Raw genomic sequence first — 24325 nt, forward strand, 5'->3', positions numbered from 1 at the left:
AGTAGTAGTGCTTGCTGCTGTAGTAGTGGGAGCCACTGTTGAGGTGGGAGCTGCAGAAGTAGTGGTTAATGCTGTAGTAGTGGTAGCTGCTGTAGTAGTGGGAGCCACTGTAGAAGTGGAAGCTGCAGTAGTAGTGGTTGCTGCTGTCATAGTGGGAGCATCTGTGGAAGTGGAAGCTACTGTTGAAGTGGGAGCTGCAAAAGTAGTGGTTGCTGCTGTAGTAGTGGGAGACGCTGGAGAAATGGAAGTTGCTGTAGTAGTGGTTGCTGCTGTTGTAGTGGGGGCTTCAGTAGTTGTGGTTGCTGCTGTAGAAGTGAGGGCTGCAGTAGTTGTGGTTACTGCTGTAGTACTGGGAGCCACCTTAGAATTGGAAACTGTTGTAGTATTGGGAGCTGCAGTAGTAGTGGTTGCTGCTGTAGTAGTGGGAGCCACTGTTGAAGTGAGAGCTGCAGTACTAGTGGTTGCTGCTGTAGTAGTAGGAGCCAATGTAGAAGTGTAAACTGCTGTAGTAGTGGGAGCTGCAGTAGTAGTGGGGGCTGCAATAGTTGTGATTGCAGCTGTAGTATTGGGAGCCACTGTAGAAGTGGAAACTGCTGTAGTAGTGGGAACTACTGTAGTAGTGTGAAACACTGTAGAAGTGGAAGCTGCTGTAGTAGTGGGAGATGCATTAGTAGAGGTTTCTGCTAGAGTACTTGGAGCCGCTGTAAAAGTGGAAGCTGCTGTTGTAGTCAGAGCCCCTGTAGAAGTGGAAGCAGCTGTAGAAGTGGGAGCAGCAGTAGTCATGAATGCTGCTGTAGTAGTGGGAGCCACTGGAGAAGTGGAAGCTGCTATTGTAGTGGGGGCTGCAGTAGTAGTGCTTGCTGCTGTTGTAGTGGGTGCCACTGTTGAAGAGGGAGCTGCAGAAGTAGTGGTTAATGCTGTAGTAGTGGTAGCTGCTGTAGTAGTGGGAGCCGATGTAGAAGTGGAAGCTGCAGTAGTAGTGGTTGCTGCTGTCATAGTGGGAGCATCTGTGGAAGTGGAAGCTACTGTTGAAGTGGGAGCTGCAAAAGTAGTGGTTGCTGCTGTAGTAGTGGGAGCAGCTGTAGAAATGGGAACTGCTGTAGTAGTGGGAGCAGCTGTAGAAGTGGAAGCCACTGTTGAAGTGGGAGTTGTAGTAGTAGTGGTTGCTGCTGTAGTAGTGGGAGTTGCTGGAGAATAGGAAGTTGCTGTAGTAGTGGTTTCTGCTGTAGTAGTAGGGGCTTCGATAGTGGTGGTTGCTGCTGTAGTAGTGGGGGCTGCAGTATTTGTGGTTGCTGCTTTAGTAGTGGGAGCCACCTTAGAAGTGGAAACTGTTGTAGTAGTGGGAGCTGCAGTAGTAGTGGTTGCTGCTGTAGTAGTGGGAGCCACTGTTGAAGTGAAAGCTGCCTTACTAGTGGTTGGTGCTGTAGTAGTGGGAGCCACTGTAGAAGTGGAAACTGCTGTTGTAGTGGGAGCTGCAGTAGTAGTGGGGGCTGCAGTAGTTGTGGTTGCTGCTGTAGTAGTGGGAGCCACTATAGAAGTGGAAACTGCTGTAGTTGTGTGAGCTACAGTAGTAGTTGTTTCTGTAGTAGTGGGATCCACTGTTGAAGTGGGAGCTGCAGTAGTTGTGGTTGCTGATGTAGTAGTGGGAGATACTGTGGAAAGGGAAGCTGCTGTAGTAGTGGGAGATGCAGTAGTAGTGGTTTCTGCTACAGTCGTTGGAGCCACTGTAGAAGTGGAAGCTGCTGTTTTAGTCGGAGCCCCTGTAGAAGTGGGAGCTGCTGTAGACGTGGGAGCATCAGTAGTATTGGTTGCTGCTGTAGTAGTGGGTGCCACTGGAGAAGTGGAAGCTGCTGAAGTAGTGGGGGCTGCAGTAGTACTGGTTGCTGCTGTAGTAGTGGGAGCTGCTGTAGAAGTGGAAACTGCTGTAATAGTGAGAGCTGCAGTAGTAGTGCTTGCTGCAGTTGTAGTGGGAGCCACTGTTGAAGTGAGAGCTGCAGTACTAGTGGTTGCTGATGTAGTAGTGGGAACCACTGTCGAAGTGGAAACTGCTGTAGTAGCGGGAGCTGCAGTAGTTGTGGTTGCAGCAGTAGTAGTGGGAGCCACTGTAGAAGTGGAAACTGCTGTAGTAGTGGGAACTACAGTCGTAGCGGTTGCTGCTGTAGTAGAGTGAAACACTGTAGAAGTGGAAGCTGCTGTTGTAGTGGGAGATGTATTGGTAGTGGTTTCTGCTAGAGTAGTTGGAGCCGCCGTAGAAGTGGAAGCTGCTGTAGTAGTCAGAGCCCCTGTAGAAGTGGAAGCAGCTGTAGAAGAGGGAGCAGCAGTAGTAGTGGTTGCTGCTGTAATAGTGGGAGCCACTGGAGAAGTGGAAGCTGCTGTAGTAGTGGGGGCTGCAGTAGTAGTAGTTGCTGCTATAGTAGTGGGAGCCGTTGTAGAAGTGGGAGCTGCAGTAATAATGCTAGCTGCTGTAGTAGTAGGAGCCACTGTTGATGTGGGAGCTGCAGTAGTAGTGGGAGCAGCTGTAGAAGTGGGAGCCGCTGTAGAAGTCGGACCTGCAGTAGTAGTAGTTGCTGCTGTCGTTGTGGGAGTGAGATCTGCAATAGTAGTGGTTGTTGCTGTAGTAGTCTGAGCTGCAGTAGTAGTGGGAGCTGCTGTAGAAGTGGTTGCTGCTGTAGTTGTGGGAGCGACTGTAGAAGTGGGTGCCACTGTAGAAGTGGAAGCTGCAGTGGTGGTGGTTGCTGCTGTAGTAGGGGGAGCCACTGTAGAAGTAGTGGTTGCTGCTGTAGTAGTGGAAGCTGCTGTAGTAGTGGGAGCTGCTGTAGAAGTGGGAGCTGCTGTAGAAGTGGGAGCCGCTGTAGTAGTAGAAACCACTGTAGAAGTGGGAGCTGCAGTATTAGTGGTTGTTGCAGTGGGTGTTGTAGTAGAGGGTGGGGGAGCAGTTGAAGCTGTGCTTGTAATCAGAACTGTAGTTGATTCTGCAGTAAAACATAATTCACAACTATCAGAAATTGACAATGTAATATATTGATCAGTATAATTGTCATAACTATTACGATCCTGAGTCTCTTCCTTATTTCCTGCATTAGCTCACTAAGCTTTAGGTCACTGAGCTTCCTGTATTTATCATTATCAATCATATTTAAAAATATTGTTTGTAGAATAGGAATGTTCCATAGAGATTTAAGGTTTTTGGTCATTCAATCTTTGAGCAGACCTTTTGCTTTTCCTTTCTGGGATATATATTAGTTTAATAGGGGAGGACTCTGAATAGGACACATCGGCGTTCATGTGCGCGTCTTCTGTCACAGTTACAGTCCATCTATGACTTAATGCTGATGCTGAGACAAGCCCTTCCCTGGCGTAGAGCCCTGTACCCAAATGTACGTGTACTGAGACGCCCAATTTTCTTCTTTAGATGCTTATATACCACTTGGTGCATCTTTAGACTCACTAGACCCATACTAGAGCATGACCTCCGAAACTTAGCAATGAAGGATATTTATATGCATCCACTCTCAGCGTACATCAGCACCACGACGGCAACACTCCCTTAAGTGGTGGCATCGCCATGCATCAGAATAGCCAATTCCCTGCCATCGTCCAGGAATGGCCAATACATGTCTAATACATTTTGGAGCCCATGCATCTGAATCAGTACAATGACTCTGGACCTGATGTATCACGGATCGCTATTGTGATCGTGGCTGCATAGATGCATGCAATTCTGCTGCAAAAATATGCTGTTTGCAACGACACAGCCAGCGTAGAGATGCCCACAACCGCTTTTTCACATCCGTAATACCTTACAGTCCTGCATATAAACTGATTACTTCGAGTAACAATGGACCCTCACACAGAATTAAAGCAGCTCTGACCTGTCTCATAGATTGCAAGTAACATTACACGCAATGAGTACTCAAGTTGCGTATGCTGTCATAGTGGCTAATTTATGCACAACCAGGAAATGACGTTTATATGGACTGGCACGCCTGCGTTTCTCTGACCCCTCCCTCGTCACCACCCCCAAACGCTGATGTCCTGTCACTCACTCTGCGATGGCTTGGCTTTCTATCTGCGTGCATGATCGTAGTGCGATCACAATGATAACCTGTGCACGCGCACTGCAGAGCATACGCAGATGCACCATCGCCCGTTCGGTGTACGTGGCAGCAATTGTGATCTATGCTGAATCAGGTCATCTGTGTGCTGACAAAGCAAGTCGCATGTGCAGCACAATAACACTGCTCCACTGCATCCGACATCGGCTGTGTGTGCGCTCAGAATCGGGCCCACAGTCTACAAATGCAGCTGGTATGGCGATAGCCAATTTATTCTGCTATTATGTGTGGTTTGCGTTTTTACAGACTACAAAAGGGAAACACCAAAGTGTATATATGTCATGCATTTGCTTGTGTCCAAATCCAAAAATATTTTCAGAGAAACGTATGAGTCTGATCAAGATGACAATGAGCCTGATTCAGATTTGGGAATAGAGTAAGATAGAGCAAGTAACTATGTACCTGCACAAACCATTTTGCAATGCAAGGGGTGCATTTGTTTTGCAGGAATTGGTATAACATACCGCCGAACTTAGGCCCAGCGGATGTAATACTGATGCTGGAAGGCAGAAAGCTGAAAATCCTGACTAAGGCCCTGATTCAGAGCCGGACGCAAGTGGCTGCTCGTTCGCTCCGAGCGATGTTTGCCCAACTGCGCATGCGTACGGATCGTAATATGCATGCGCGAACCACTCAGTGCGGCCGAAATTCATGTGCTCGCAAAATAGCGAATGCCTGATAATTTGAGTGACAGAAAGAGGCGTATGTGGGTGGTAATAGGGGAAGGTGCTTGAAAACGGGGAGTGGAGATCCGATCGCAGGCGTGCTTAAAGGTCAAAACGGGCGTTTTATTGGTGTGCCTAACCCTCCCGGGGAGGTGCCTAGCCCTAACCTACTCCCAGGGATGCCTAACCCTAACCTCCCCTCCCCGTAGCCTAACCCTAACCCTATGGGGGGAAAACAACCCCTATGTCCCCCCGGGAGTCCCTAAACCTAACCTCCCCTCCCTTGGCTAAGAGATCCCAATGTCCGGCTTACCTGATAGTCATCTGTATTTCGATGCGTATGATTAGTCCCATGCCGGGATTTCACAGTCGGGAAGCCACTTCGACCGCTGGCTTCCTGACTACATCCCATTTTGCATGTGGGGTAAATACTGGCTGCTTTTGCATGTAGCTCACAAATGTTGCACAGCTTTATTCTTACACTACAATTTAGATGTCAGTTTGGACACGCCCCTCCCAAATCTAAATCTCTCTGCACACTGTACATCTGCCCCACCTGCAGTGCAACATGGTGTTACCAAGATGCTCAGCTACTTGCTCTATATTACTCTACTCTCAACTTTAAATCAGGCCCCATGTTTGCAGCAAGTAAAGAAGCTGAAAACGTTGGTGTGATAAACTTGCAGCCAGCACCTCATTTCTCCGCAAAGGTAGAGGCTTCCGACAGCAGATCTCGAGGTTTTGCCTCGGGAGAGGGATCCGGGGCAGACAGGGAGATCCGAGCTTGGGCTCGGATCGCCCCGGATCCCCGAAGTTCGGGTGGGTTCGGTTCTCAGGGAACCGAACCCGCTCATCCCTAGTGCTAATGCAGTCTGGTGTCAATAGATGTTTCTCCTGACTGCATCACAGATCTGAGTGCTGTGTCCTAATGTGCAGAATGGGATCCTCTGCGATACCATCGGAAATCTGAGTAACCCTGTGGTTACTCAGATTGCCTCTCACCAGGGGTGTTTTATGAGAGGAGGGGGCCTGCATGCAGATTCAGTGCAGGCCCCCTCCTCTCTCTGGTGGTCCTGCGGTGCACTGTAGATTCTGGCTTAGTGCCTTAATCTACTGCGCATACCCCGGTGTCCACGAAAATGGTACCCACTCTGTTTTCCCGGGGACAGTAGTACAGCGCATCCCAGTGATTATTACTGCTCTGCAGCTCCAGCCAGGCTCTGCAAAGCAGCACTATGGAGAGGTAAGGATAGGACTATGGGTGCAGGATGTGTGGTGAGGGCCCCCCGGACCCAGGGGCCCATGTGCCCTGCACACCCTGCACCCATTATAGATACGCCCCTGCCTCTTGCAGCTCCAGTTCTGAGGCCAGGAAGTCTGAGCCAGAAGACGCAGATCCTGGCCTCCACACTCCCAGGAAACAGGGGGTGACCTCAAACGGCCACAGCCTGTCAATCAGGCAGCGGCAGGGGGCATACTGTACTTGCCTACTTTTAAAAAGCATTTGAGAGAGATTGTGTCAGCAGCACCTATGAGCACGGTGGTAAAGTGGGCGTGTGCTGCTACATGAGAGGAGCGTCATAAAATGGCCTTACATCTACATGTAAATGAGCCCCAAAGCAGTTAGTAAGATTTACTTGATGATGAAAACACACTGATACTTTTCAAAAAACGCATGTAGCCATAGGGATCATTGTGCCTTATACCCAATGCAGGGAAATTATACTAATTATCCAGTTTGAATGAATATAGCGCTGGGGTTTTCTGTATATAACAGCTACATAATGGGGGAAAAGGTGCAATCAGGAAGATTGCTGGACTCTTCAGGGAGACAGGGACATTGCTGTTATATCAGGGAGAGTTGGCAAATATGCTTGGGAGATCTTACAGTGGGAGACCTGCACGTGCACAGGGCCTGATTCAGAGCCGGACGCTATTTGCGCTCGCTCGTTCAGAAAAAGGGGCCGGATATTTAAATAGAGCGCTCGCTCTTTGCGGTCTGTTGACGCCTCTATGTCTGAACGAGCGAACGAAACATGTGCTTGCTATTTTGTAAAGACGCCCCCTGGCTGCTCGCATCATACGTCATCTCCACTATTTATTAGATTAATCGAGTACATCGAAAGGCGTATGAACTGCTCGCTATTCTTGTGGTAGCATTTTCCTAAAGCAATCATGCGAGCAGATCAGGCTAAAAGACAATCAAGTGACGTGGTCGATGATGCTGCTTTGTTAATTATGCACACCAATTAAACGCCCATTTTGACCTTTTGGCACGCCTGCGTTCGGATCTCCACTCCCCGTTTTCAAGCACCTTCCCCTGATACCACCCACAAACGCCTCATCCTGTCACTCAAATTAGCAGACTCTCGCTATTTTCCGAGCACACGATTTCCGACCGCACTGACTGGTTGGCGCATGCGTATTACAACCCATACGCATGCGCAGATGTGCGAACATCGCTCGGAGCGAACGAGCGGCCGCTTACGAGCAGCTCTGAATCAGGCCCACAGTACAGAAGCTGCTCATGCACTTGTCTCTCACAGTCTGAGTAATATGCAAACCATCAGTTACTTTGAATCAGGCCCTTAGTCAATAGTGACCTCACTATTCAGCAAAGCAATCTCCAGTATTATCTACAAACAACAGCCATTAAATTACAGTACAGGAGAGTAGATCTGGATATAAGGGGGTTATCTCGCTAGAATAGTGCCTTCCATAAGCTAATGTCACAGGTAGTCATAATAGAAACATATATTCTTTTTCACTATGCTGATAATGAATTTATGATGCAACTGTGGTGTGTCTTGTAATTAGGTGTGGTATTTACTCATGTTATATTTAACCTATATATGTTCTTGCATGCATCATATTCCATGTAGTATATTTTGATAGCTACAGTATGTACCGTATAGTATTGTATATATAGTATGTATAATATAGTATAGTACAGTATGTATAGTATAGTATAGTATAGTATAGTATAGTATAGTATATCAGTGGTAGTTTACAGTGTTATATTATGCAGCATAACACAGAAACATATATACTATAGAGTAAATGTATCAAGCCTTGGAGTGTGATAAAGTGGAGAAGTTGCCCAAAGCAACCAATCAGCTTCTGTCATTTATCCAGCACAGTATTTGTAATGACAGATAAGACCCCCACACACGGCACGTGTTTTTAAACGATTTGGCTGTTTTGGATCGATTGGAATGACAAATAGTTCTAAAAAGAGCCGCGTGTGGGCATGATAATGATGTGATGCAAGCTCCCGTGGGTCATTCGTCGTGGTCACTGATCTCTTCAACATGCAGAAAGATCTCAACTTGTTGTTCACGATTTGCATGACATCATTCCGTGTGTATACACGCTGAACATTGTCATGGATGACACAGATGCATGGACGGATCAGTGAGATCCGTTATACACAGGGGTTAAAGTGGGCAGGAACGGTGTAGAACTGAGTTCTGTCACCTCTAATGGTAGGTGGAACTAGTTCCCCCGCTGCTACGTCCCTGAATAGAAGTCCTACAGACAGAGTACCACTGTCTGGTGGTGGCCGCCTCCCCATCCTTGGTTTCTGGCTCCATGTTCCTCCTCCACCCATGGCCTGCTCCTTCCTGTCACTCACTTTGTGGCCTTGCATCCCAGTGGCTCCTTTTGCGGCACAGTGTATGTGATGTCATTCCTTCACTGCTGCTGCATAGTGCACTGAGGAGCCATGAAGAGTAGCAAGGGCCAGGGCAAGCACAAAGATGAGCTACTGTAGAGGGACATGGGGAGGATAAACTGCTGGTGGGAGAGGAGACACAGGGGCAGGGAGCTACTGCTAGAGAGACATGGGGGTATAAGCTGCTGGTGGGAGAGGAGACACAGGGGCAGAGAGCTACTGCTAGAGAGACATGGGGGTATAAGCTGCTGGTGGGAGAGGAGACACAGGGGCAGGGAGCTACTGTAGAGGGACATGGGGAGGATAAACTGCTGGTGGGAGAGGAGACACAGGGGCAGGGAGCTACTGCTAGAGAGACATGGGGGTATAAGCTGCTGGTGGGAGAGGAGACACAGGGGCAGGGAGCTACTGTAGAGGGACATGGGGAGGATAAACTGCTGGTGGGAGAGGAGACACAGGGGCAGGGAGCTACTGCTAGAGAGACATGGGGGTATAAGCTGCTGGTGGGAGAGGAGACACAGGGGCAGGGAGCTACTGTAGAGGGACATGGGGAGGATAAACTGCTGGTGGGAGAGGAGACACAGGGGCAGGGAGCTACGGCTAGAGAGATATGGGGGTATAAGCTGCTGGTGGGAGAGGAGACACAGGGGCAGGGAGCTACAGCTAGAGAGACATGGGGGTATAAGCTGCTGGTGGGAGAGGAGACACAGGGGCAGGGAGCTACTATAGAGGGATATTGGGAGGATAAACTGCTGGTGGGAGAGGAGACACAGGGGCAGGGAGCTACTGCTAGAGAGACATGGGGGTATAAGCTGCTGGTGGGAGAGGAGACACAGGGGCAGGGAGCTACTGTAGAGGGACATGGGGAGGATAAACTGCTGGTGGGAGAGGAGACACAGGGGCAGGGAGCTACTGCTATAGAGACATGGGGGTATAAGCTGCTGGTGGGAGAGGAGACACAGGGGCAGGGAGCTACTGCTAGAGAGACATGAGGGTATAAGCTGCTGGTGAGAGAGGAGACACAGGGGCAGGGAGCTACTGCTAGAGAGACATGGGGGTATAAGCTGCTGGTGGGAGAGGAGACACAGGGGCAGGGAGCTACTGTAGAGGGACATGGGGAGGATAAACTGCTGGTGGGAGAGGAGGCACAGGGGCAGGGAGCTACTGCTAGAGAGACATGGGGGTATAAGCTGCTGGTGGGAGAGGAGACACAGGGGCAGGGAGCTCCTGTTAGAGGGACATGGGAGGGATAAGTTGCTGCTGGGAGAGGAGACACATGGGCAGGGAGCTGCTGTTAGATAAATATGGGAGGGATAAGCTGCTGGTGGGAGAGGAGAACCAGGGGCAGGGAGCTGCTGCTAGGGTGACCCGGGGGTATAAGCTGCTAGTGGGAGAGGAGACACAGGGGCAGGGAGCTGCTGGCGGGGGACACAGAGGCAGGGAACTGATGGTGAAGAACACAAGGGGGTAAGCTGGAGAGACACAGGGGGGGTGTTGTCGTAAAGACATGGGAATGGGGTGCTGATGCTTGTAAAACACAGGAAGATGGTGCTGAAGAGACAGTGGGATAGAGAACTTTTTTTCTTTTTAAACGACCTGCTGACGGCAGATGTACTCAAAAAGCATCTAAAATATATTTCACAATGTCATAGCCTCCAAAGGTTCTCGTCCCCAGGCCCCCAGCCATTCACTTTAAAGTTTCCTATACACAACAGTGTGTGTGTGTGCATGTGTGTGTAAAGAATAAGATCAGTCTTCACATTGTTCTGGCCTCTCAGAGTAGCTATGCTTAATATGTGTGTGTATGTGGGGGAGGGTGAGCTCCACCACTTCTCTAGGACCACTTTAAGCCCTGGTTATACATGCATCGGTGTATCAATGACACAGATGCACGGATGGATCAGTGAGATCTGTTTGTGCTTCTGTGTTTAAAATAAAATAAAATAAAACCTGAGTAAAAATAGAAAAAAAAAGACATTCCCCCCACCAAAGAACAACCAGCCCCGGGCTTTGGAGACCCAGTGCCTGTTATGCTAAATACAGGGCACAAACAACATAAAGTTCCCATGTATTAAGCACAACCAATACCAGGCTATTCAGAGTCCTGGTTGCCAAAATTCAGGGGTCCTCTGTATTTAGTGCAACCAGCACTGGGCTCTGATCCGGTCCTGGTTCTGGAAATACAGAGGAAAAATGCATAGGGTTCCCCTGTAAATTACATCAGCAAACTTTTTCTAGCAGGGGGGTAATGCCACAGCCAGGGGAACCCTTTCACCAAGTCCCCCCGCCAAAGCATTACTCTTGACCACTAGTCAGCCAAGGCTGGGGATCTGCGGGGAGCTGGGGACCCCCCAATAAAAGGGTCCCTCTCTCTAGGGCACCTTAGGCCTAGGCTGTCCCTGTCACTCCTGGAGCGGTGGGTGCCAGGTTGATTATGTAATTTGGTATAATTGATAGTAGTAAAAATATTATATTTAGCCTTGGAGCTACAGGTCCCAGCAAGCCTCCCCTACATGCTGGTACTTGGAGAACCACAAGTACCAGCATGCGGGGCATTACTGCATTATGCAAGGTTACTTAAGGTTGCCGTTGCGATTCTCACCATTGACTTCAGTGGTGGGAACCATTCATTGGATGAAAGGTAGTTGGCTCGCCTCTATCAGCCAATGAATGCACGGCACCAGGATTTCTATAGTGAAATATTGCCGCTGAGTGGTCATTCGGGTAGTACTGTCTTTAGAGGACAGTACTAATGTCCACTGGTCCGGGATTTTTGGTTTGTTGTTTTGCCAAGACCCTGGATGCCTACATGGACAGAAGAGGGCATAATGGAAGAATAGGCGGAGGTGGGTATGGATTTTTTGGCATGAATGACCTGAGGGGTACATAAATGAGTATGTGTGATAGTGAGTGTGAGTGTGTATGTATGTGTGCATGTATGTTTTAAAACATTTTTACTTTCAACAGTGTGTGTGTTCTGTGGTTTTTAAATATTTATTTTGCTGTAAAACTACAGGTACCAGCGGACCCATAATCCACACATGCTGGTACTTGTGGTTCTCCAAGTACCCGCATGCAGGGGAGGCTTGCTGGTACGTGTAGTACAACTGCAGAAGACAATTTTATCTCACCTATTTTTTACACCACACTACACAATCATCCTGGCACCCACTGCTCCAGGGGTGCTGGGGATAGCCCTGGGCTATCAGACTAGGCCTGTGGTGCCCTGGAGAGGGGTACCCCTTTATTAGGGGGGTCCCCAGCTACATAATCATCTTCAGCCTGGGCTGACTGTCATTCAAGTGTAATGCTTTGGCTGGAGGACACGGTTAAAGGGTTTGCCTGGCTGTGGCATTACCCCCTCACTAGAAAAAGTTTGGTGCTGGTTCTGGAACTTACAGGGGAACACTATGCATTTTTCCCCCTGCATTTCCAGAACTAGCACTGAATCAGAGCCCAGTGCTGGTTGCGCAAAATACAGGGGATCCCTATGTATTTTGCCACTTGTATTTTGGCAACCAGCACTGGTTCTGAATAGCTTAGTGCTGGTTGTACTTAATACAAGGAACATAATTTGTCCATTCTATTTAGCACAATAAACACTAGGTCTCCAAAGCCATGGGCTGGTTGTTCTTTTGGGGGGGGGGGGGCACAGCATTTTTCTCTTAATTTTACACAGGTTTTACAGTTTTTTAACACAGCAGCACAGACAGAGCTCACTGATCCTGTCCGTGCATCTGTGTTTATTTTTTTTACAAACATATGCATGTATCACCAATCTCCCTGATATGTGCATGCATCTCTCACACGATCTAATGAATATGCAAATCATTAGAATGTGCACAATAGATCTGGTGGACATAGTGCAGCTTTTCCTGCACATCATGCACTGGAGCTGCCAGGGAGAGTTCAAGGGAAATCACAAACGAGATTGGATGGTTTGCAAATCGTACAGTGTGTACCCACTATTATATGCTAATTAGTTTCTTTGAGCAAATACTACACTTTTTCTCTACCCAAGACTTGATACACCTCTCCCCGGGGCTTGATACATCTCCCCTTAAATGATGATTGCCAGCTTTGACAAACCAATGTATACCCCCAAAATTCAAATCTCTTATAACTTTAGCATCACCATTTTCATAAAAAAAAATTCAGTTTTGCCTAATTTAGAACTGAGATGAACCAATAGTTTGAGAGGACATAGGAACTGTCTTCGTCACTAATTACTTTTGGGTCTACTTGTTAATGTGCGATGATAACATGGAAAATCTATTTTTTCAGCAACATATCTTCAAAATATATAATATAAAACATATCTTAACTACATTTAATTTTATTTTAGCACAATTGTTTTTTTTTCTGTTATCCAAAAGGCAAAAGAGTGAAGGAGATATATAAATGAATGAGGGTGATATAATCATAGAAGTGAATTAAAATTTACATACCTGTGGTCTGTGCACCTAGAAAACAAAAAAAATATTCAGTTAAATTTGCATTTAAATACACAATAATTTTTGCACGTTTAGTACTATACATTTTTAATACATTCATTGTTGATTCTGATAATGATAATATTTAAGAATTATTGCTATACCAATAAAAAATAGATTTGTGGATGTTAGTAAAGATCTGAGACTGTATAACAGTGCATGATCTTAATAATGTAGTGATGTAAATTGTCCTGTTTTAAAAAATATAGAACAGTTGCAGTATGTTAGAACAGCTTGAGAAAGGGTTAAGATTCTCCGAAATATCGCTGCTGAGCATTCACTTTATTTAAGATAATTTCTTATAAAGTCCCGATTCAGTGTTTGCTTCTTTATTTTCCTTTTTTTTTTTTTTTTTTTAAATACATATATAATTTTTTTTTATCTACTCATTTTTTTTAATTTATATTCATTTTTTATTCTTTGTTTTTTATTTCCTCTCAACTCTCTTCTCCCTGTGTGAAAAGCAACATGAGAATGAACATTTTAATTTTTTATGAATAATCTTTTTAACCCCACTGACAGCCCATGAAACCCATCCAACATGTGGTTACTGCCAAAAATAGACTTCCGATTCCGGGCACTTCCGTTTTTTTTTTCAATAAAGTTTTACAGTATAAAAATACCTATAAATGAACAAGCACCATCCTTGAGAAAAAATCAATTGCTTTGAAACACGTTGGATGCAGAAGAAGGGGCCACACAAGGGCAGAAGGCAAGGAAACTGGACCCAGACACCACAACACTCCCGGCATCTGATGTCAACAGTACCCACCACGGAAAAAGCATTTCCGCTTCCTTGCAAGACATTGCCCTGCAGAGGAAAAAAGCTGTCCTAGCCAAGTACACGTTAAGTTATGGACAGCACTTAAACAACACCGGACCATACTGGCAATTGGCCCCCCAACCAGTCCCTAAGAGGCTATAACCATTGTGGTCATATGACCCATTGTTTTTAAGTCTCTGGTTTTCCATTCTTTCTATTCTCATCCCCAATCTTAACCCTTCTCCTACAAATTTAAAACGCGGCAGGCTATCTTTATATTTGTCTTTTCTTTTTATAACGTTTCTCATGCAAAAATGGCTTTTTAACTTCTTTATGACTTTAACATCTTCACTTTGCTCAGTTTAATAGATTATGCAAGAAAAGCTTGTTAGTCTACTGAAATAAAAAAAAGTATTTGATACAGTAGAAGACAAAGAACAGAGTAATTCACTGAAGCTCTTGTCAAACTGCTACAGGGAGACTATGGTGTCAACATACAACGATGTTACAGTTTATAAATCTTATTTGTTAAACTGTTCAGACCCTTTCCAGTAAGAAGAGGAGCTGCTGGTTCTCCCCTGTATCCTAATGTGACTAGATCTTGTATTCTCTATGTCTAATAAGCAATATGCAAGGTAACCCTGACCATTATAGCCCCCTCCCATAAATTAAAATCAAATAGCATAAATCAGTATGATTTCACAGGAGCATATGATAGATAATGGGCTTGCCCTGCTGTGTGTGTGCTGAATGCTGGTCGCAAAAAAAACTCAAGTTACTGGAATGCATAGGTTCTTCTTATCAAAAGAATACATAATGTCCAAAAAGGTGCACAAAGCCTAATAACTAATGTCTGGTCATTATGTGTCCAGCTGTAGAGTTAGCGGGAAGAAGTGTCAGTGTACCTAACAAAACCAGCTTCGACCTCATATGTCTCATGGCTAGCAGCAGGTTAGTGGGCACGGGCCCTACCTGGCTCAGGGGCCTATGGACATTCTGCACCCATTGTTAATGTGCCACTGTATAATAGAAAATGGTAATAACTCTGCTATTAGTAAATAATGCATCTCAAAGTGTTGATCTCATTTACACAAGGAGACCCACTTTAAACTCTTTATATGGCTGTTATTGTATAATTGTTAGGAAATTATTCAGCTGAGATGTCTGTTTTTACAAATCACATGTGGACCCCCCCTCCCTGTGTATAAATGCCATACTGTCAAACTAAAAATATTAAAATGAGTAGAACTACAGTCCTGAATTTGTCATTACTGCACCAAGTTATCACTTGGATTTTACTTAAACAACTGGTATAGCAAGGTAGCATTTTGTTATTTAAGTTTTAATTGAATGATTCACTTAAACAATTTGATAATTATGTCAGGATGAATATAATAATACAATATACAAGGAACACCTAATTGTCCCAACTAGAAACAACTTCTGTAACTCTGTAACAAAGCACTTCTGACAAGACAGAACAGGAGACCAGCATTGGTAAGGTAAGTTGCTTTTCCTTAAACTAATTTTTAAGCGTGGAACCCCATACTCCACACCACAGTACTGCTAGATGTCTTGGGATGGGGTTTCTGTCTAATTATCATAAGATAAATGTCTTGTTAAAAATAGTCACAATCCGGAGCTTGAGAATACCACATGCTGCTTGCATTCAGGAGCTGCACTCATCTACACTCTATATACTGTATAAACGCACTTAGACAATTATGCAATCTTGTACAAATTCCCCATGTGGTCATGTGCTCAAGGTTTTATTTTTGAGGGGGTGAACTGAAAACTTTCTGTGAACTATAATGACCTTAATTTTCTATTAAAATATATTCTGATGTCTAAATACAAAAAAATGGTATACAGTAAATACCATTGGGTAGGAATTTATGCACAATAATATTCTATGCTAATATACAAGTCCCATTATCCACAGAGCAAAAGGCTTTTTATTTTGTATCATGCCAGATTTGTGATCACCGCATATTGCATAATTTTGCCCCTGACACAACCCGATTATTACTCTGTAGTGTGAAGGATAAATTTCTAAGCACTGGTGACATTCTAAATTGCATGCAGTTGAACCTCATGCTGTTTAATGCAGGCTGCAGCCATTCTAGGTTGAATCATGTGATCTTTCATTGGCCCCTTACATTAGCACGGGTCACTTCCTAGTACCCCTGACCAGATGAAAGCAGACATAAAAAGTGTACCCTTAAATAAATAAAACTAATATCTGTGCCCCCTTATACCTAACAATGAATATAAGTTCCCTTATTTATTTAAAATAATATGTATGTTCCTATAATTATTTAGAAAAGAATGTTGTGTCGCCATAACTATTTAAAATAATATAATGTTAAGTATAAAGGCACCCCTTTGTACTTAACAGAAAAAATATTGTCCACTTTTTACATAAATATAAAAAATATTGTCTCTTTATTGATAAATAATATATGTGCCCCTTAAAGTATAAAACTTAATTATTATTTATGCCACTATCCCCATATATTCCATGGTGTAGTGGTTACCTGTCTAGGTTTTGCCTTTTAAATTATTGTCACTTCAATCAACAATATTGTAGTGGATTATGGATCTCACCACCTATTATATGTATCACATAATCGTATAATATATGTGCAATCAACGAGGAAATCAGCTGCTGATGTGAATTTTCAATCAGCCAATCAGACCATCATCATTATCATCATTGTGGTTTTGCACCAGCGTTAGGATACCCGCAGTTGATACAGCTACTGACTGGCATATGGGCATCACTAAGTGGGTCATAATATGCTACCAACTATGCAAACTTGACCTTATTGTACTCTGCCTGTATTAGCCTTCCCCTCCCCCCATCCCACCTCTCCAGACACCAACAGACACAAATGTCACATGTCAGCAGATCTACATACAGACATATGCATGTGGCTTGTTGTTTGTGCATGTACAGTACACATTTGGGCACTACGCAAACTGGCATCATGTCCAACTGTGCTAATGGGCTTTATTGTGCCAAGTGACAGGGATGTCATTTTTGGGTCCAGTGAAAAGATTCATTTAGCGCCTCCTGAGATAACTTACAGGTGTAACTTAAAGCTGTCAGACTACAACTGAGTTTTGTAGTTTGCATAATTTAAAATGGAAATTCTCTGTTTTAATATAAATGGTATCTTATCTTTCTGGGAGAACAGGGGGCTGAGATAGATGCATTTCTTATGGTCCTCCCTATTCAGGTTTCTATACCAGAAAGCAGAAATTCTATTTTTGCCCCTTTATTAAAAGTTCCTGTCAGGAGAAGTTTATGTTAATTTAAATAAATAATTTACTTATACAAATTAATATAAATATCCAAGGGGAATGTATTTATAGAGTATAGTTTTTCTCTTCAAGAGAGAGCTGTTTTTAATTACTATTATTTTAATTGCCTTTGAAAAAGCTGTCTGTGACAGGGAAACGTGTCAGACCGATTACCAGAGATTTTCACTTTACTGGACCCCCTATTGCTTACCATCTTGGGACTGAGACTATGGGGGTCATTCAGAGTCAGGTTCGAGTGCTGAGGGCTTGCAACCGACTCGATGTTGCCCCACTGGGCATGCGCACGACAGAGTCGGTTCTGTTGTGCACATGAGCGAGACCCGGCTAGCGACGGACGCTCCGTCGCTAGGGGTCTCGCAGCAGATGGGGCGAGCTGTCGATGGGGAGTGACAGCTCGCCCCGTTTGGGAGCCGGGCAGGGGGCGTGACTGCCCAAACGGAGGCGTTCCCGCCGGAACACTTGCCGTTTGGGGGCAGCCCCACTGACATCATTGCTGATGTCAGTGGAGAGCTTCCTGCTCGATCAGAGCAGGAAGCTCCCTGGGGCTTATGAGTGCCCAGACCCAACCTTAGGGTCTGGTCATAAGCCCCGATGGTCACGACCATCGCGAACATCACCCATGTCGGTCGCTAGAGCTGTGGGTGTTAACCCACAGCTTAGCGATCGACAAGGAGGTGGTCGTTCAGGATGCAAGCGGCCGCCCTGATTAAGAGCGACCGCTTGCAACTAACGACCACCTCTGAATGAGGTCCTTTGTTCCATCTAAAACCAGATGATTACAAGCCAAGCCTTACTGGAACCTTACTATTTGGGAGCATCTTACAACCAAGAGACTGCACAAGCTGCAGGTTATTCCAACCCTGCTGGATCTTTACTACTGCACCCGATAGGACTGAACAGGCACCCGGTAATTATATTTGGAGCCTCCATTGACTATTTACTATTTGCTTTTGCAAAAGAGGGATTGGTCCATATTTCTGGTGTTTTAAAATACCCATTCTACATCATTTCTACGTATCATAACCATATGATTCTGCTTGGTATAACATTTGCACTGTATATCATGTTTATTAAACTTTTTTATATATATTTGTATAAGTCGCTCACACAGTACTTATTTATTCATTTACTTATTATCAATTGATACATTTATATATGTTGTTATATGTGGTTAATTTACATTGCATTTATGCGCCGTATTTCCTAGAATATTGCTTTTAGATTGTTTATCTTGGTATCTTTCCTTGGAGACTACCCAGGGTATACAGCAGCACTTCTATTATATGCGTGTATATTTTTTATGTTGGTTTTAATTTAAATTATTTTTGCAATATTTGAGTATTGTGTACACAACACACAGGGATGGGCCCTAGACAGTGCCTAGCATTTGTGTTTTTCACAATTTTTTCTTTTTTAATTAAGCACCACATTTCAAATGAAACTTGATGGAAATGCCCTTTCTAGAGATGATTGAAATTGTTTCAAAGTGGTCAAACAGGTTCCAAAGTTGGAAAATTGTGTTACGTTCTCGCACATTATAAAGACTACAAAAATTTGCAATACCTGTAAGCAGGGTCGGCCCTAGCCCCAATTTTTTGGTAAGCGGGTATATTTTTGGCGCCCCCTTATGCAGTGCCCACGATAATGACCCCCCTTTGCAGTGCCCCTTGTGCCCCCAGTAGTAAGCCCCTAATATAGTGCCCCCAGTAGTAGTCCCCCTATACAGTGCCCCCAATAGTGGTACCCCTAATGCAGTGCCCTTTAAACAGTGGCCCAAGTTGTAGTTCCCCACCCTGTGCAGTACCCCCAGTATTACCCCTTATGTAGTGCCCCCAGTAGTGGTCCCCCCTAGTAGTGCCCCTAGTAGTAGTCCCCCCATTGTTGTGCCCCCAGTGGAGGTTCCCCCATGTAGTGCCCAAAGTAGTAGTCCCCACTCTAGTAGTCCCTCTTGTAGTAGTGCCCCCATTGTTGTGCCCCCAGTGGAGGTACCGCCTATGTAGTGCCCCCAGTAGTATTCCCCCCTTATAGTTCCCCCAGTAGTAATCCCCCCTTGTAGTGCCCCAGTAGTAGTCTCCCCTTGTAGTGCCCCCAGTAACAGTCCCTGTTGTAGTGCCCACAGTAGTAGCCCCCCCTTGTAGTGCCCCCAGTAGTAATGCCCCCTTCTAGTGTCCCCAGTAGTATTCCTCCCTTGTAGTCCCCCACACCGTAGAGACACATGTAATGAAAAAAAAACACTTACCTGAATCCCCTCTCCTTCTCCCGCCGCTGCTATCAGCTCCTCTGTCCATCCTCCCAGGCCGCTTTGCATAATGGGAGAGACGTCATGACGTTATGACGTCTCTCCCATTACGAGCTGCAGGAGCCGCAAGATGGCGCACACAGTGGGAGCAGCAGCAGCCGATGAGAGTGTGACAGACTCTCATCAGCTGCTGAAACAAACACACAGCTGCTGGCACTGGCGGCTGTGTGTTTGGCACAGTGTAGTGCTGAGCGAACTCCGTCCGGTCAGCGCTAGACACGCGGTGCAGCTGTGTCACAGAGACACAGTCTGCACCGCGGTAAGCCTCTCCACTGCTGCCTCAGTATATTAATAATTCTGCATGGTCGCGGCCGCGGCGCCATTCACTATGTGGCGCCTTACGCGGCCGTGTACCACGTGTAATCATAGACCCGGCCCTGCCTGTAAGTTACAAAACGTTTCCAGCTTAAATGTCTACATAGTGTTGTATTTTTATTATTGGGGTGACTTTGAACTTTGCACTCAAAAATAAGTAATAAATCAAATTAATTTAAAAAAAATAAACAATGCTATAAACTGTAGACAATTAGTATTAAACATGCAGAAAATACATTTTTTTTAGCTTATTTTAAAATAAATGTAACTGAATGTTGCTGAAGTGATGTTAAACTAAACTAATAGTTCAAGGTTGAAATATGAATTTTCAATTGAATTTCAAACTGCCCTTAATACTGAACTTTAAGCATCTCTAATTAATACATGACAACAGTCTCTTTAATGTAGACTTACGATATTCTGAATAAAATCAATAGAATCTAACCAACTTTTAAGGGTGGAATAATAAAAAAAAATCAAATGTCAGAGAGAGATAAAAATAGAAGAGTTTTCTGCCACATGGAGAGATGTATCAAATCTAGGAGCAGTTGCCCAAAGCAGCCGATCAGCTTCTAACTGTCATTTATCTAGCACAGTCTTTGAAATGACAGAAGATGATTGGTTGATTTGGGCAACTACTCCATTTAATTTCTCGCTAAGGCTTGACACATCTCCCCCTAAGAACTGTGCCACGAAGAAAGAAGAAAGGGGAAACACTTAGTAGAAGCTGAAGCTAAATTGTATTAGTCTGGTCATCTTAAAATCACATGAATAGGATAGATAAGCAGAAATATGGAGATCCCTGTGTACGCAAAGTGATCAAGCTTCTCTACTGTAAAGTGGATGGGCGGGAATGGAGCAAAGCCAACCTACATATGTTAATGCGTGTTCAGATTGTATTACATTGTACTTATAGAGAATTAAAATATATGTTGTACATCATTTTAGGATTATGATGGATTAGTCGTAACTTTTTTCTTGTTTAAAAATAGCAAGTTCATTAAGAAATGTTGCTGTTGCATCATTATGCCACTCCATCCATTTATCTATTTACACTCATTATACCGTATTGTTATTATTGTGTAATATTTATATATTTCTAGCATTATTTTAGATATATCACTTTTAATTTATCCACTGTACATGGATAGGGACCACATACTCCGCAATAAAGCCACTTCCAAAGAGCGTCTGTCTTACCTGTCCCAGGAAGAATGGCCAACAATAGCAGAAACCAAGGCAAGGAAATAAAATGTAAGGTCCCCATGGTTTGTGTTCTGTAAAAGTCCTTCAGTCCTAACAAATATCCAAGGAGAGCATCAACAAACCAAATGCTTAATGAATGAATTCTGCATGGGTTTTTATCTTAGTACGATCTGGTCAAGGGACAACCCATGGATGACACAGCTCAGTGTTCAAGACATTTTCAATTATTCTACTAAAACAATTAGTTTAAATAGACATAATTCACAGTCAATCAGCTCTGACACATGATCTAGATATGAAATTGAATGACTAGTTACTGCAGGAACTTTTGCCTGTACCTATGGATGGATCATTGCTATGGGTGTTGTATTTAGGACAACAGACAATGATGTTTTGTCTTAGAGGAAATTGTCTATAACAACAAATGTTTGTGGCATTAAATCTTGTTAATAAATGTATTTTTTCAATGTAGGCTACTGATCAACTATGTTTTATTTTTCTGTAATACAAATGATGTTTATTTAAAGAGCAAGAATATAACCTTCTAGTGTAATATACTAACATGTGGAGCAGGTTTCGGATTCATGGCAGGACAGAGAGGGCACCAATTCTGGGCATGTCAATAAAAAATTTAAGCAGTTGTTGCTACTTTGATTATCATTTTGGACAGATGTTGGCATGAGATATACTGTAAGTGCCATTCTGCAGTGTGGAAAGTCATCATACTCTTATATTTGCTATATGAAATAGTTCCTCCATTGCCCACGGATACAGGGGTATCTGTATGAAGTGTAGACAGACAAAAGGTCGACAATGTACTGGTTGACACCAGATGTTCGACAGTCAATTGGTTGACAGGTACTAAATGTCGATTGACAAACAGCTGAAAGTGCAAAAGGTCGACAGGTCCAAATGGTCGACACATAAAAGTTTGATACAATATGTTTTTTTTTCTTTTTACATTTTAAGCTTAGTGTTATGGTTAGGGTTTAGGGTTAGGTTTAGGCACTTAGGGAAGGGATAGGGTTAGCTGCTGGGGGGGCAGTTAGGTTTAGGCTACGGTTAGCATTAGGCCCTTGGGGGAGGGTTAGGTTTAGGCACCAGGGGGAGGGTTAGGTATTAGGTGGAGGCAGAGCCTTAACTAGACGTTTTGTTGCCCTGTGCCACAAAGAGCATTGGCGCCCCCCCTCCCCTATTTTTTAAATAGGGACATAAGACACACATCCAAAAAAGGGCCACGGTCTCATGGGGAAGGACCACGTAAGACATAGGAGAGGCCAGGAGATGCTGGGGATAAAAGAAGAGGAAGCTATAAGTGAGAATGACAATAAACAGAAAATTGACAGGATAAAACAGCGCCCCCTGCCCTGCGGTGCCCTGTGCGGTAGCACAGGTCGCACTACCCTAGTTACGGCCCTGGGTGGAGGGTTAGGGTTTTCCTTAAAACAAATGCGTCAACCATTTTTGTGGTGACAATTTGTCATTGTCAACATTTTGCACTGTCGACCTTTTGTACCTGTCGGCCTTTGTACCTGTTGACCTATTGTCTGTTGACCATTTGGTGTTGACCAATACATTGTCAACCTTCTGTCTGTTGATCTTTACACCACACCAAGATAAAGTGGTGCTTTATGTTCACAAAGACTAGATTCCAAAACTTGCAGCACCAGATATAACTCATAATGACACCACATACTGTATATAGAATTGGATTTGGGCTTTCATTGTCAGAGTACTGTATATAGGCTTGTACATCATCAAGCTTGTCACTTTCTTACATATAATATTCTTTGTTAAGCCTGGGAAATGATCACTATAAAGCATGACTCTTGTATTCCTCTATATGTTGTTATTTGGTATATGTAATTTGGTAGTTAGCCTTTAATTTAACAAAAAACTTGACCCATACGTCAAATAAATAAATATTATGATTCATCCATCAGGAGTTTAACACAACACCCATTGCAGTAGCTGTAGTATAGAGAACATAATGCTCATGTATCTTGGCTACTTTAATATATACTATATTGTACAAAGAATATATTTTTGCAGAATGTTACTTTTGGCAACATAGTGGGCATTTGGGGATCCGGTCACATAGTCAACAGTTAGAATGTCAACATGTTTACAATGTCAACATCTGAAAACTTGCCATGTGAGAAGTTGACATTCTCAGCCAATGGTTAGGTTTAGCTGCCACCGGGAGGGATCATGGTCAGGGGTAAGAGAAAAGTACTCAACAGAATGCCGTTCCATCAGGTGTTGGCACCAGAACTGCTGCTCACATGAGGTACCGGAAGAGAACACTGGAGACACCGATGCCGCCTTGACCAGGTAAGTGACTGCTGGGCCACCACAAACATTATATCACTATTCAACATTCAATCATGTTGCCATATCATCCATGTATACAAGATTAATGTCAGCATGGTCACTGTCAACATGCTAATTGTGTTGACATTTTGACCATGTCGACATATGCATGTCAACATGATCAATGCTGACAGAACATACCCCACAGGGCTCTTTTTTAACCTCCCCTATCAACTATCAACTATCTAACAAAATGTATAACTAACACGGCTCCCAAGTACCAGGTCGTAAATTAACTCTGCAACATTGCGCTGTCACTGTACAAATCTCAGGTACAAAGAATTTTATGTATCTAATAAATAAGATCAAAGAGAAGATAACTACACAGGTTTGCAACACACCTTAATAGGCACAGTCACCTGTTACAGCTGCCAGTGCTGCATTTAATCTGTAACTCTTCTGTAATAAACTGTAAAAAAGATCATCAGATAAAAGAAATAAATCAGTTACATTGACATGAAAAACCAACATAACTTTCTAAGAATACAAAGGATGAAATTATTTCCATCTAAAACATCATTGAGATACATGTATGTAAAGGCTATAATAATTATTCATTATCTTCTATTTGAATTAACAGAGTTGCTGTATTTAATAAAACATATCAGTTGTGATGAACAGACAGAATATAATATTTTTTGGCACAGCCATTAAAAAACCAAATACTAATGGCAATAAATGGAGTAACCCCACAGGGGGCGTAGTCGGCATCCTGGCAGTTCGGATGCCAGCGGTCAGGATACTGGTGCCGGAATCCTGACAGAAGTCAGAATCCCGACCGCTGACATCATGACGGTAAGTATTAGGGTTAGAGGGAGGGTTAGGTTTATGATTAGAGGTTAGGTACTTAGGGCCGGATTAAGTCTTGTGGGGGCCTTGGGGCAACTAAGTTGTGGAGGCCCTTACCCCCTCCAATACTGCCACAATACTGCCTGGTGACCCTCTCACAGACCCCACCTGTCTCTTCGGCACACAGCATCTCCCTCCCCAGCGCCCATCCCCCATACTTACCTTACCTGTTTTCCGGCTGCTCACTGCAGCACTGCTCCTCGGCTGCCTGCTCTCTTTCAATGGGGGCATCGCTGTGTGACGACAT

General features: G+C 44.2%; 1 protein-coding gene across 1 annotated transcript; it reads right to left on the reverse strand.

The window, feature by feature from the left end:
• Nucleotides 1-286: 286 nt before the first annotated feature.
• LOC148502465 (uncharacterized) lies at nucleotides 287-24325 on the reverse strand. The gene is made up of 5 exons (XM_088449801.1): nucleotides 24246-24325; nucleotides 12902-12916; nucleotides 2264-2995; nucleotides 1315-2134; nucleotides 287-349 (listed from the first exon to the last, which is right to left on the reverse strand). Exons 1-5 carry the CDS (start codon nucleotides 24323-24325, stop codon nucleotides 287-289), a joined length of 1710 nt encoding a protein of 569 aa, XP_088305927.1.

Source organism: Taudactylus pleione, unplaced genomic scaffold (genome assembly GCF_031769625.1).
Source record: "Taudactylus pleione unplaced genomic scaffold, aTauple2 ptg000496l, whole genome shotgun sequence".
Taxonomy (NCBI): Eukaryota; Metazoa; Chordata; class Amphibia; order Anura; family Myobatrachidae; genus Taudactylus; species Taudactylus pleione.

Bases quoted from the DNA above. Each gene is read 5' to 3' on its own strand.
- LOC148502465 (XM_088449801.1), bottom strand. From the start codon at position 24,325: ATGTCGTCACACAGCGATGCCCCCATTGAAAGAGAGCAGGCAGCCGAG. The intron at 2,135-2,263 runs AGCTTCCACTTC...TACGACTGTAGT, and splicing joins GGGGCTCTGACTACTACAGC to TCCCACTACTACAGCAGTTT. The intron at 350-1,314 runs GTGGCTCCCACT...GGTGGCTCCCAG, and splicing joins CAACAGTTTCCACTTCTAAG to TACTACAGCAGTAACCACAA.